Source organism: Pyxicephalus adspersus, chromosome 2, assembly GCF_032062135.1.
Source record: "Pyxicephalus adspersus chromosome 2, UCB_Pads_2.0, whole genome shotgun sequence".
Taxonomy (NCBI): domain Eukaryota; kingdom Metazoa; phylum Chordata; class Amphibia; order Anura; family Pyxicephalidae; genus Pyxicephalus; species Pyxicephalus adspersus.
In genome coordinates, this window is record NC_092859.1 from 9,420,968 (window position 1) to 9,434,353 (window position 13,386).

The 13,386-nt window shown below is 38.1% G+C and overlaps 1 protein-coding gene across 3 annotated transcripts in view; it reads left to right on the forward strand.

Annotated features, from left to right (window-relative positions):
• The window catches only part of LOC140322815 (venom factor-like), a 107,434-nt gene that overhangs the window by 89,682 nt on the left and 4,366 nt on the right, over positions 1-13,386 (forward strand). For all 3 annotated transcript variants that reach the window (XM_072399426.1, XM_072399427.1, XM_072399429.1), the window contains 14 exons: positions 677-775; positions 892-1,042; positions 2,066-2,256; positions 2,748-2,906; positions 3,965-4,024; positions 6,321-6,411; positions 7,647-7,698; positions 9,689-9,776; positions 9,928-10,017; positions 10,693-10,798; positions 11,058-11,147; positions 12,223-12,309; positions 12,543-12,626; positions 12,820-12,958. In XM_072399426.1, the coding sequence (XP_072255527.1) occupies positions 677-775; positions 892-1,042; positions 2,066-2,256; positions 2,748-2,906; positions 3,965-4,024; positions 6,321-6,411; positions 7,647-7,698; positions 9,689-9,776; positions 9,928-10,017; positions 10,693-10,798; positions 11,058-11,147; positions 12,223-12,309; positions 12,543-12,626; positions 12,820-12,958 (1,487 nt within the window). The remainder of the gene's footprint in view (positions 1-676; positions 776-891; positions 1,043-2,065; positions 2,257-2,747; positions 2,907-3,964; positions 4,025-6,320; positions 6,412-7,646; positions 7,699-9,688; positions 9,777-9,927; positions 10,018-10,692; positions 10,799-11,057; positions 11,148-12,222; positions 12,310-12,542; positions 12,627-12,819; positions 12,959-13,386) is intronic.

Here is a 13,386-nt window from a genome sequence, read left to right on the forward strand (position 1 = left end):
TCAGCTACTTCAACCTCAGCTCCTCAATCACCCTCCTTCAAATACCAGCTCATCACTCCATGGCTGCATACCTGTAAATCACGATGCTCGCTTACTAGCCACCTTACTCTACTTTTACTCCATCCATGCATTCATTTGAGTGGATTGCCCAATGTACCACATCGATTAAAAAGGGACATGTACTATTTTCAGCACCATAGCACATAACAGTGCAATGTCCTTTGGTACAACACAGCGCTTTGATGAAGGTACTTTGGGGAAGTAGTCAGAATTAATTGCACTATACTAGTGCGTGAAACGAATGCCACCACGCAATGTGCTAACTAGTAATAGCATGTGTTACCACAATGCAATTATGTGAAGGTCTCATTACAGCTCCTCTCTGGCCCCAGCCATCTCCCCTTCTACAGGGCGAATAACATTTTGGTCACTTAGTTTCCTCACCATCCCAGGTCACAGTTCATCACTTCTCAACCACATCATCCCACTGTCATAGAGTTTTCCTCATACTACCTTGTTTCAGCCCCTGTTCAGACTGTTGGCAGACGGTCATCGATACCCTGTTATAATATGCTGCATGTACTTTGTGCTGCATGCTTACTTTTCAATCTGCTGGTGTTGCATATAAAGTCTTGTAAACATTATACTTCAGTGCATTTTTCCTCCTATCTTTTAGGGTGGACTGGCCGGCTCCGCAGATCCAGATGTTGCTATTACAGCTTTTGTCACCATTGCTTTGCTAGAGAGTCAAAGATTCTGTACCAATCATGTCAATGTAAGTGGATAGTAAAGAAATAATCCTTATACCATTGAGTTATGGTCAAATATCTCCAGCTGTATAAGAAAAAAACATCATATCTTACTAAAACCTCTGTATTGACCACCGTCTAGAACCTGCAGCTCAGCATTGACAAGGCCATGCGCTACATATCAGATCATTATGGAAAATTGACCAGACCACATTCAATAGCGATAACTGCCTATGCATTGGCTCGGGCTGGGAAGCTACATGATTCTACTAAACTAATGTCTGCAGCAACAGGTAATTAATCTACAAAGAATAATTTGTGTGATTGGTAGAAACCATCAGACATTGATTATATACTCTCTCAAATGTCTATACATTTGTCTAGGTCCCTCGTAATCAGCCTTGGGCACTTCTGTACATACATGTCTATACCCAATCTTAAAGTAGACCTGAACTAAACAAAGTCAAGGTTTACTATTGTGGGGAACCCCTAGAAATAATAACACTGGCGGCTAATGAGGTTTCTCTTTATTTCGGTCACTGGATATTTAGACGTTGTTATATAGATAGAGTGGAGAAGTCCTTTGTTTCAGCCTAGGACAAAAGCTAGGGTGTGCCGCTCAGTGTTTCTGACAGTTCATTGAAGTGATCAGGCAGGTAAGAATAATTATTGCAGAAGGGATATCTCCTGTTCCCTTTTGCCATGCCTGATCACATTTTTTTTAAACTTGGAACATTAGTTAGCCTCTAGCTTAGGCAAAATCCTTCAATTTCCATGTTAGGTAACTAGATCTCTGGTGCTGAACCTTCGTGGACTTACCACTGAGCACTGCTCTTCTTCCTGGGTAAATGGAGCTTAACAACAGTTCTTGTTTGGAGCAAAGGATATCAAGGCTCTGCCTCCATCCCTGGACTTGCAGGATAATGGTGCAAAGCATGGCCTCACATCATTATAGAAATGCAAGAACCAATTATGACATCAGGCAAACCCTCCTACCTATTTATTAATTTACAATCCATGTTTTCCCAAGGAAGGACTTCAATCTTGCCTATATTCTACATTAATGCAGTGACTCCTCTCCAACTTTATTATACGCTCCACCCTGGGAGCTAAACTCATGCCACCAACATTATTAAACCAGTATGAGAACTTTTGGGTAATTTTGCACTCCCATTGACTTATACAGTATGAGCATAGAAGAAGGTCAGCCTGTTGACTTTGGTCCCCACACTCAAAAATTTAGATTTGGGCTTGGATCTGTACATTTACTCAATTTACCTTTTAAACCAGCAGCAATAAATTTTCTTTTATTCTAGGCAAATCGTCCTGGGATGACTCAAATAGCAAACTATGGTATTCACAAGCACACGGCAGATTCATTTCTTTGGAGGCCACATCGTATGCTCTCCTGACTCTCCTGCAACTAGAGGAGTATGAGCTGGCAGATTCTGTTGCACGTTGGCTGATTAAATCCCATGTTGATGGCGAGAGATACGGATCAACACAAGTGCGTAAGACTTCACAATGACTCAAAACATATTCAACTGCTCTCTAGAAGCTGAACTCTGGGGAAACATATATGAAAGCTGTCTTGCCTTCTAAATGGTTTGGATTTCTGTCATTAATTATAGTCTTATGTGGCTGGGCATAAAATTGTGCAGAGGCTTCCCATAATCTCTGTAGATGAACAATGAAAGGCTGTTGAAAAACTGTTCAACTGCCAACTGGTTTAAAAGTCCAAACTGCAAAGTCGACACTTTGTTCATAACTGAAGGAACTCATAGCAACCTATGGTGGAATCCAAAGCTTCTATAAAACATTTGTTGAGAAAGTCCAACCTAGTGTTTGGTCATAATTATCTTGACTTGTTTTTTAATGTTGAACACTCACCCAAGTAGCTTACACACCTCTGGTATTTGTCAGGATCATACCCCAGCAGTCTGACAGCAAATATTACCGTTAGCCTTGTAACAATAACCTGCATTTTTCTGTGTCTAGACAATTGTCATGCTGTTTCAATCATTGGCTAAGTATCAAGAGGTCAGAGCCAATAGGATGGAGTTGGACATGGATGTATCTTTTCAACTTCCTGAGCGAAACGATATTACACGATACCACCTTAATGTGAGAAACTCTTTGAACGCCCTATCTGATGAGGTAAGACACATGCAAGGATTTGCAAGCATCATTTGCAATGTCTTGATTTGTAATATGCATATTTTAAACTCTTTGCATATGTATGTATATATATTTGCACCATAAAGTCAAATGGGATGTGTATTAGGTATATGGGTAGGTTAGAAATGGAACGTGAGTAGATTTGGTTCACCTAATTAATACAGTGGTGTCATGCTTACATACTATATTTTGTTCTAATGTTTTTTTTTTATGTTTTTTTTTAATTTTATTTTTTTAAATGCAATGAAAATTGTATACAACAAAATGAAGTGTCAAGAAAGAAAGATCCAGGTATCAAAAACCTACAAAAGGAGGTCATATCCCTATTAATACCGAAATACAAATGATTCACAAATTGGACATCACACCTTTTATTAAATATGTTTAAAAGTAGTTGAAAGATTCATAGTTTTACATTAGGCAGTAAACAATTAACCGAGCTTGGCAAAAATGGCAAAAAAAGTAATTTTCCAGAGGAACCTCTTAGTCCCCAAAAATGATGTTAGAGGTAATTTTAAGGAACCTAAACCTTTTTTTGAGTGTCTTTTTTCCAATGCGTTTCGCAGAACTGGTAAGCTTCTTCAGGAAATTTGGTTAGGAGGTAGTACCAATATAGGAGATCATAATTGGAAACACTTTGTACTGGATATACCACACTAGCCAAGTAAATGGTCCATGTAAGTAGCAAGGATCTAGTAAGTAAAAATAAATGATTGGACAAATAATGAAATGATATATATGTGTAAATGTGTATGGTAAAATTGATTGGTTAGAGTGGTCCATGCTCATGGAGAGCAGTCATTGTTGGGGTGTGTGTGATATCCAGGGCAATATGTCAATGCACATTTTATAATTTCCCACCATGATAGTCTTGTATCAGATTGCATAATTTTTACCTCATTTCCTGTCAATAGACCACATACATATGTGTTTTACTGACCTTTTTTCTTGTTATTTTCTTGTTTTATTAATAAATCAATATATCACCCTAATAAGAGAATAAATCACAATGAATACTGATTTCATTATTTTTACAGACAAAAATAAATAAAGATTTTGTGGTGAAGGCGGTAGGGAAGGGTCAAGCTTCTCTTACGGTGAGTTTATGCAATTACACACCTATTATGCAATGTTAGACATGTTTTATTGTAGATAAGACCACTAATAGGTTCTACCAACAAAGTCTTAGGACATATTTTCTAGTTGTTTTTCAATGCTATTGATTGTTTTTTAATGAAATGGGATAAAATCTATATATTTTTTTGCAAGTGGAGAACACCGTGGGCGTGATTTATTAAAATTCTCTGCAGTTGTAGAAGATAGACTATCATAAGAGAACCTGGGTGACCACCTCCCTGGTCCACCAAAACATTTGCCAACTAATAGTAAAAGAGTTTGAGGAAAACCTTTCCATACGCCATGTTGTACATCATTATTCCACATTATTATTCCATACGCCATTATTATTCTACAATGTCTCGTTCGTTATGGCATACTGTTCCATCCATGATTCAATTGATTTCATGTTCTTCCATCCCTTGTTTTTTATGCCATGTTTTATGTTCCCTACTCCATACCAGATCATTCTCAGTTTTATTATCATAGGTTGGTAAGAGGACCATTCAAAGGATTGGAATACTTTTAAACAATAATCTACCTTTTTTTTAGCTCCTTGTCTAAAAAAGATTAAATACATACACACGCTAGATTATTGTTACCTGGTTTAAAAAGGTTAAGATCGACGTGGGCAAAAATCTAGTATGTTCACAGTTGTCCCTCGCTGAAGTTCATCAATCAGCCCTGGTGCCACTGAGCAGATTTCATACAGGGATCACTGTACTTTCTTATGGAGGAGAGCCCCCTTCCCTCTCAATAGAACAGAACAGTGCTAGTTCCTTCTAATGTTATTGGAAATTACCATAAAAGACATCCAGTGATAGATGACCCTTGGAAGACCCCCGATTCAGCCAGACAGGTCAGTCATTACCTACTAGTTCATCCATTCCCGTTCTGTCTCCTGGTTTCATGGGACTGTTGCTCCTTTGCATTCCTCCTGTCTCTCTACTCCCCTATTCTGTGTCCTCAGTGATGGGCTAGTTGGTTGTGGAGATATGGGACAAATGTAGCAGACAACACGAACTGTATGACTTATTTTAACCGGACACAGTGGTCAGCACAAGGACTGGTAAACCACAGGGCTCTATTTATAAAACAGGGAACCTGATATTCCCTCAAACATTCCCTGGTTTGAATATACAAGTTCCATGCAATTTCGGTTTCAATGGCAGTAATTGATTCCCACCAGGGAATGTTTAAAGGAATGTCCAATTCTCTTTTTTAAAAAAGCCCTACAAGTTACTAACAGTCATGGCATTGAAATACTTTTTATTAATTTGATAAACTCGCTTGATTTTTAAATCAAAATTTCCTTTTTATAATAAATAACAAATGATAACCCAAAAGGAGAGTCAGCTCACATAGACAAACAATACAGTTGCCAAGACAGAAAATAATTTGACAAATGCAGGGGGAAAGGTGAAAAAGACGGGCTTTTATGGCAGCATTACCTTAAAACAAGATATTTTATTTTTACTATTTAATTTCAAAAGGTTTCAGCATAGACCTACTATGCCAATTACCTAACTAGACATAAATCTTCTATGCTAGTAGGTATTCAATGATCCCGTGTTTAAGGTAACATGCCAGGTCATATTGGTATTTATAAAATTTGTCTTGAAACCCAACGCGTTTTGCTCAAGGGTTCTTCAGGGGATTTTGAGACCAAAACTGTTTATAACATACAATATACTTTTGTTACATAGTGTAATATAGCATATCATATAGACATTGATGACAATATTGTGAAAACTAAAGGTGAGTATAAAGGCACATGTATAATAATACAAGATGGTAAAGCAGATTGATAATTGGATAGTGACAGTTTTAAAGAATATACTCTAAACTTACTTGTTGTTGGAGTAACAGTGGAGTAGGTAAGATCAGAGTTGAAGTACTGGGTATTAAAGTTTCGAAACATCATATAATTGGGAATAATTAGTCTAGATTCAAACAGATTTTTGTAAACAAAAAACAAAGGTAAGAATTGAAGATTTTTTTTAAAAAGAAAAAATAATTAGGATATAGGAAGTGAGATTTTACAGTTGGCAATGATAATAAGGATTTTTTATTGATTTAATCCTTAGTTAGTAAAGTTTTGGCAACATTTCATCCTTGGCTTTTAGGTGTGGCGGGTAAGGCAAGAAATCCCAATGAATATTTGGGGACCTTCCCATATCTCAGTATCTCAGTATATAATTAATCTGTTGAAATTTTCGTAATTCCATATAACTAAATTAAATGTGTACATTTTTTTGATAATACCACCAAATCCAGGTGACAGCAGTATACTATGAAATAGTGACAGAGAAAGAAAATGAGTGCAATCATTTTGATTTCACCATCACCGCAAGAGACGAACCTCATGGTAAGTGAAAATATCAGTGTGTGTGTATTTAGGATAAAATGAGCTGTTGAGCTGGATCAAGTTAAATCTGGACACATTTGTTCATCCCTAATTCTATGATGAACCAAAACACATGGGAGTCCAAGGAGACCAAGAATGTAGATTCAATACACTTTTCTCTAACCTTTAAGTGACACCCAACCCTGTGGGATGTGAAATTTACAAAAAATGGAACGTTGTCTATTTAAATGTTAAACATTAAACCTAAACATAACTCCTATGCTGGACAGTTCCATTCCCAACACCCCAGCTACAAATTTGCCTGTGATTCTTCCAAGGTTTGTCTCCTCCTCCGAAAAAGAGTATTAGATAATTCCAGTCACCCACCAGGACCATAATTCCATAACACTCTCTCTTTAGCCACCCCTCTTGTAGGAGTGTTTGAAAGAACCGGAACATATCCAGCACTTGGAAGAGTTGGTAGCTGGTGATGGTCAAAGTTCATGCGTCTCTGAAACATGGATGGCTAAGACCTTTTTTTACAGTCTCCCCTCTTTTGGCCCTTTACTACTTGTCACTAGGACCTAAGAGAGGCTAATTATTTTGGATGTTTAAACATTTAGAGGCTTATGGCTTTATTTTGGTATAGAGTTTATTACTTCACCTGTTCTTTTTATTGGATCCATGATCTTCCGCTCTATGTTCCAATATTATCTTCAGGCATATGGACTCTCTTATATAAATTTTGTAACTGAAGATGATAATATTTTACTAAATCTACTTCAATATCTACTAAAGCTTATTTCTTTTTTCTTATTTTTACCATTTGTATAACTATTTAAAGTGTCTAAATAAACAGATTTTCAAAAAAAAAAGGAAACTATTGGTTTTAGAATCAACTTTATTTCACTTTTTAAGTTTTTTCTTTATAATTTTAAATTAATTTAAAATGAATAATTATGTTGATACCGGTAGAGTCTTCTCTTAGAAGTGTGTTATTTAAGTGATTCTCTTTATTAGCTAACTTCAGTTATTAACATATTGACACAAAATACAAAAAGATTTCAGGATTGGCTAAGATCTCTTCTTCAGGTTTTAGTAAATCCCAAAAGCTGGTATTATAATTAACTCAAGATAGCTAATAAATGATGACTTTACAAACTTTCTGAATTATTTCTATTATTTTCTATTAATATTACAATGATAAAACATATTTTGTTATGTTGGTTTATTACATTTTTTCTTTTCTTTTGCAGTTAAAAGACCAGATAATGCTTTGGGGACAATATCTATTGAGATCTGCTTTAGGTATGATATTTTATATCAAAGTTGATTGTTACAGTATACATATTCCCCGGTCCCCTATACCATTGTTTCTATGCTTCCAGAATATGGTCACTCAGATGCAAGCCAGCATCATCTCTGGTTGTGACAAAGGATGGTCTACACAGGCGGGAAAAATCCAGGCAAAAATGGTGGTTGATATTTGAGTTGAGTTCAGGCGAAGCTTTGCTTCCTAATGTCACAGTAAACAATCCGATAATCACATCTGATGATCTTAAGATGCTGCAGTAATGATATAAAAAGCCAGGGGTAAGGTTAGGAAATAAAGGTCCATCTTCAGCTACATTGTCCTTTACAGCAAGGACAACCGTGGGCAGCTCAGTAAAAACCTCACAAAAGCTCACCTTGAATCTTCTGGGACTAGCAATCAGAGGCAGCTTTGTCTTGGTTGAGAAAAACTGATCTATAGAGAGCCATAACCTCCATGGGCAGTAAGGTCTTGGGGACTCTACAGATGAATGGCAGGAGCACAACATTATTATATCAGAAAACGTACCATAAGGATCCAGAAAAAAGAGCCTAGATTCATCTCAAGTTTAACCTTTTTATAAAACAAACTTTTTAACCCATAACAGTGAAATTCCAGTTGACAGCAGCCTCTTCAGTAGCACGATTGGATGTTGTGACTTTCATTGGTTTAATTCAGTTTCAGAATAGTCTTGGTCAGCACCAGTCCTCACCATACACCAGTCCCCCAATCTAATACTGCAGTCTTCACCTATAGCAAGCCCCTGCACGGCCTTAAGAGACTGCTTATGTCTCCCAGCACTTGGTTGCCCCCAGGACCCACCGAGCCAGGTATGGTGTCTAGGGATGGCCTGGCAGCAAACCAGAAGCCCACAGATAAAGCAGCACCAAGATTCCAACAGAGACAAGTCAAGAATACAGAGCAGAGGTCATAGACAGAATATCAATCCACTAAACAAAGTACACAAGGGCAAAACACAAGCAGGGTCACAGGCAAAATGTCAGTCCAGGCTGCGTACAAATGATAGATCAGGAATAGGCAAGGTCAGCAACAGTAAATCAGACGAAAAACACACATCAGCACAGATTAGCCAAGCTATACACTACAACAGGCACTGGTGATTGGGAGCAGAGAGGCTATAAAGTCTCAGCAGCCAGTAGTAGTACCGGGCTGAGTCAGGAGCTGATCAGCCTCTAGAATGCCCATCGGCTGTGCGCAGCCTAACAATGGATGCTGGGGATGCCATAAACCCATCAGCCTGCACAGCTAAAGGTGAGCAGGGGCTGTTGCAATCTTAATTTTCCTGGCTGCTGCAAATTACATTGCTGGACAGAATAAACAGTGTTTTATACTGTGATGGGGCACAGCACAGAGTCCCCAGACAGATCTCCTAACAGTTCCATTTCTCCTTGCTAGGGATGAGCGAGCGAAATTTTTAATTTCAATCTCGCAGCGAATACGGCCTTTCTCGCTTACAGAACATGAAAGCAAGAATGGCCTTGTGATTCGCCACAAGGTCATGTTCTCGCAGTAATCAGATGAACTCTTAATGGAGAAACACCATTCAGAGTTCGCCTGCACTCACAGCTGATTGGAGGCATTCATGTGTGCCTCCAATCATCTATGACCAAAAGTTCCCATGGTCACTGGGCTCTACTTATCAATCCAGTGACTGTGGGAACTGAACTCTATGGGAACTGGAGAAACTCTATTGAGAGTTCATCTGGAGTCACAGCTAATTGGAGATACTTGCATGCCTCCAATCAGCTGTGACGGCAGGTTCCCACTCTCCACAGGCTGTACTTATCAACCCAGGGAGCGTGGGAACCTGCACTTCAATTGAATTTGCGAAATCGGTTTAATGAAATTCGGGGAAATTTTTGCGAGAATGTCAGAGGCCTTCTCGCTCATGCTTACTCTTTGCTTCATTCTATGGCAAAAACCAGAGATGAATCTAAGTAAATGATGTTCTTTTGCATTTCTCAGGTACCGAGGAGACAGTGACCTTACCATGTCTATTGTGGATGTAACCATGATGACAGGGTATTCTCCAGATATTGATGATCTAAAGAGGGTAAGAAAATCCTAGCCAGCCCTATTATATTTTCCAAAAGTCCAACTCTAAGGGTCAACTGATAATTTTAGCGCTTTATTCTATCTATTAACTCTATTTAATAATGATACTTGTTGAACAATTTATAAATGTATGGTTTACTTTATTGTAGCTTAAAAATGGAGTGGACAGATACATTTCACAATTTGAGTTCAACAAAGGAGCAAATGATAAAGGAACTCTCATCATATATCTGGACAAGGTAAAACGAGAACTTAAGAACTGCGTGCACTAGATATATACATACCATATAAATAAATAAAATGTCAGCATTGAAGCTCAAGTCTAGGCTTCCTAAACCCTGAAATGACTTCTTTCCACCCCTCAAGGCTCTCACCAACATGCTATTTTTTACCCATTTACTGATATCTCCTGATTGGTCACATGGAGCTTCTACCAATTTTGTGATCTCTGGCATTTGGTTGTCCTGGACCATACAGAGAGCAGCACTTACATAAACACATATATATATCTCTTTGCCTCAATACACATCCCAGAGTGCAAGGCACCAAGCTAAGAGGATGGGGTCATGACTTCCTCCATTACAAGTCCTTAATCTTTCCAGTTGAGTGATGCTGGGTGTTATTTAACTTGAAGTACAGGGAGTATCTTGTTAAAAAAAGAAAAGGTACTGCAGGGGGCAGCAAATAGTAATTTAGCTAGGAAATGCGAAAAAAAAAATACAAATTACATGTACCTAGCTCCCAGCTTTCACCTCTTTTGTCATCTCATGATGCCAATGTTTCTATGTGGCCGAATTTTCAAAATGTCCCCGACCAGGTTACCTGATTTGTAGATTGCCCATTGGAGGGAGAATGATGTAGAATATGAAAATCCCTTTGTTCCTCTGCTCATTATCCCTACTAATGTTTTTTAGATTTCTCATTCAGAGGAAGAATGCATGAAGTTCAATGCGCACCGGTACTTTGATGTGAGCCTCGTCCAAGCTGGGTCTGTCACTATCTATGACTATTATACACCAGGTAAACTTCAGGAGGCAATAAGTGTATCCATCATCAGCTAGAACAATATCAGCAATAAGCAAACCAAACATAAAAATGTACAAAATATGTGCAAAGTGCCAGTAAGTTGTTTTTGTGTCTTTGGATCTACAATCTCCAGCAATCTCTAGGTGCCAGCCAAAATGTGTATAATAATTGTAATATAATTTTTTGGCATGCCTCTGGTACCACGTCCATTTTACAGCTTTTCCATCTAAAATAATTTTATCTGCTTTTCCAGAAACTCGCTGCACCAAGTTTTATCACACAGTAGAACGTGACCACTTACTGGGACACATCTGTCAGGGAGGTGTGTGTCGCTGTTCTGAAGGTAGAGTTGATTTTAAGTACAGATGTTTTTAGAAATTTTATATGTGTTACCTACGCACACTTCAAGTCATTACTTTTTATGTAAGCTTACGTTATTTCCAGACTAGAGGTGAGGTTGAGGTTTCCTGCCTTCTACCCCCCAAAATAGAATGAAAGGTTTAGCACTGCCGTCTTCCGTCAAATCTGCAAATTCTGGCTCTTTAAGAACCAGAGTAATATAAATCAGTTATTGTTAGTCACACAGGACCTGATTTATTAAAGCTCTCTGAGGCTGGAGAGGACACACTTTCATCAGTGAAGTTGGGTGATCCAGCAAATGGATGGATTTCTTCAATAGAATGGATTTCTACAAAGTCATATGCTATTTGCAAGCAAATATTTTGAATCCTGGACCAGATCATTTCCAGGTTTACTGGATCACCCAGCTTTATCAAAGTAAGTGTATCCTCTCCAGCCTTGGAGAGCTATATTAAATGAGGCCCACTGTCTTAATCATTACAGAGAGATTGCGAACCCCTAAATCAGCAAATTATGTGCAATGGAAGAGATAGAGACAATAAGGGGTTTTGTTTTGTTTGTTATTTGTTGTTTGTTTAGTTTAGTACTTGAAGGGCTTAAACTGAATGTCTTTGGTGTCAATGATCATCTCATTGTATCCATGTTGGGAGGTGTACCAGAAGATAACTCTAATAGGTCACTCTGTAATGTTGAGGTAGGCATACAAGGCTTTGTATATACAGTCCTAATAGAAAGTAATGGCGGGTGTGTTATATTGAGGGTTTGCTTAGACATTACTAGCTAAGGTTAATAGGTACTGTGATGGGGTAGTAGTAGTATTAATTCACAGAGTATACATCCCCCTCTCTTTGCTCTTCTCTCTCTCCCCCCGTCACATGGTGGGCCTATGGGGGGCAATGCACCGGTGTCTCATGCACCAATGTCTTGTATACCAGAGTCTGTTGAAAGGAGAATGCCATTTGATCCCTTGTGAAGCAATGTTATTGAATACCAAAAGGCAAAAATCTTGGAAGTAGCTTGCTTTGTTCTTCTCTCACCCTAATGTTTCTTTTCTAAAGGTAATTGCTTGATGGCACAGCAAGGAGATGCTGGCGTTACCGCCAAAGAGCGAAAAGACAAGGCATGTGAAGCTGGCATGGACTATGGTGAGATTCATACCTGTCAGAGATCTGATTTTTGGGTATTGTCCATTAGTCATAAGTAAACCCTTATTGTAAAGATTTGAAGCTTTACCAGTTTATTCAATGGCAAGATTTCTACCCATGAATTCCTATGTTTATTTGCCTGCAATGGCTACAATGGGGTGCCCCATCAAATAATTAACATGTTGATGCACTGTATTTTTCTAACATTGCCAACATTCTTACTCTCTTAACAGTGTACAAAGCAACTCTTACTGAGATTCAGTATGCCAATGACTATGACCGATATGTGATGGACATAAAGAGCGTCCTTAAGAGTGGTAATGTAGCAGATTGTCCCTTCTTGTTCTGCCACTGCTTGGTTCTCCTAGTGTTCCCATGGATGTGTAGCTTTTTTAACCCAATGTATATCTTATTAAAGTTTTCTTTTGCTCAAAAGTAAAATGTATTGGTGGCTACAAAAGAATGTGCCCCTTCTTGTTTTTAACATGTAACGTCTAATTGCATTTATAGGAACAGATGAAAATGTTCTGAACCAGAAACGAACCTTCATCAGTCATATTAAATGTCGAGAGACCTTGAACTTTAAGAAAGGGCTGGATTACATATTATATGGCACTTTCAATGACGTTTGGAAAACAGAAGCAAATAAGTAAGTGTCAATAAAGCCTTAAGAAATGAACTATTGACCTTATATATCAAAAACCATCATTCCGACAGTAGAACCTTGCTCAAAAAGGGGACATTTGGTATGAAAAACATCTAGAAATGTTATTTTGTGACTGAACAATACCATGAAATGATTACTTCTCATCAAGAGTGCTTTCTTTTGAGGCTTTGGAATGATTCCCCCTATTAGGATGGTGAGCTCCCAAAAACATGTGTTGTGTTCGTAGTCCGTAATGGGTAAAAATCAACAGCATGAAACCACAAACAATACCAGTGACTAGTCCTTTGCTATCTGACTATTTTTTTTTTTGAGCCTCACTTTGAAGCTTAAAAAAATTGCTAAGAAGTAAACTTTTTGGCAGAAAAGACTTGTCATGACTTGACTGCCAAAATATTTTGGAGTGTAAACTG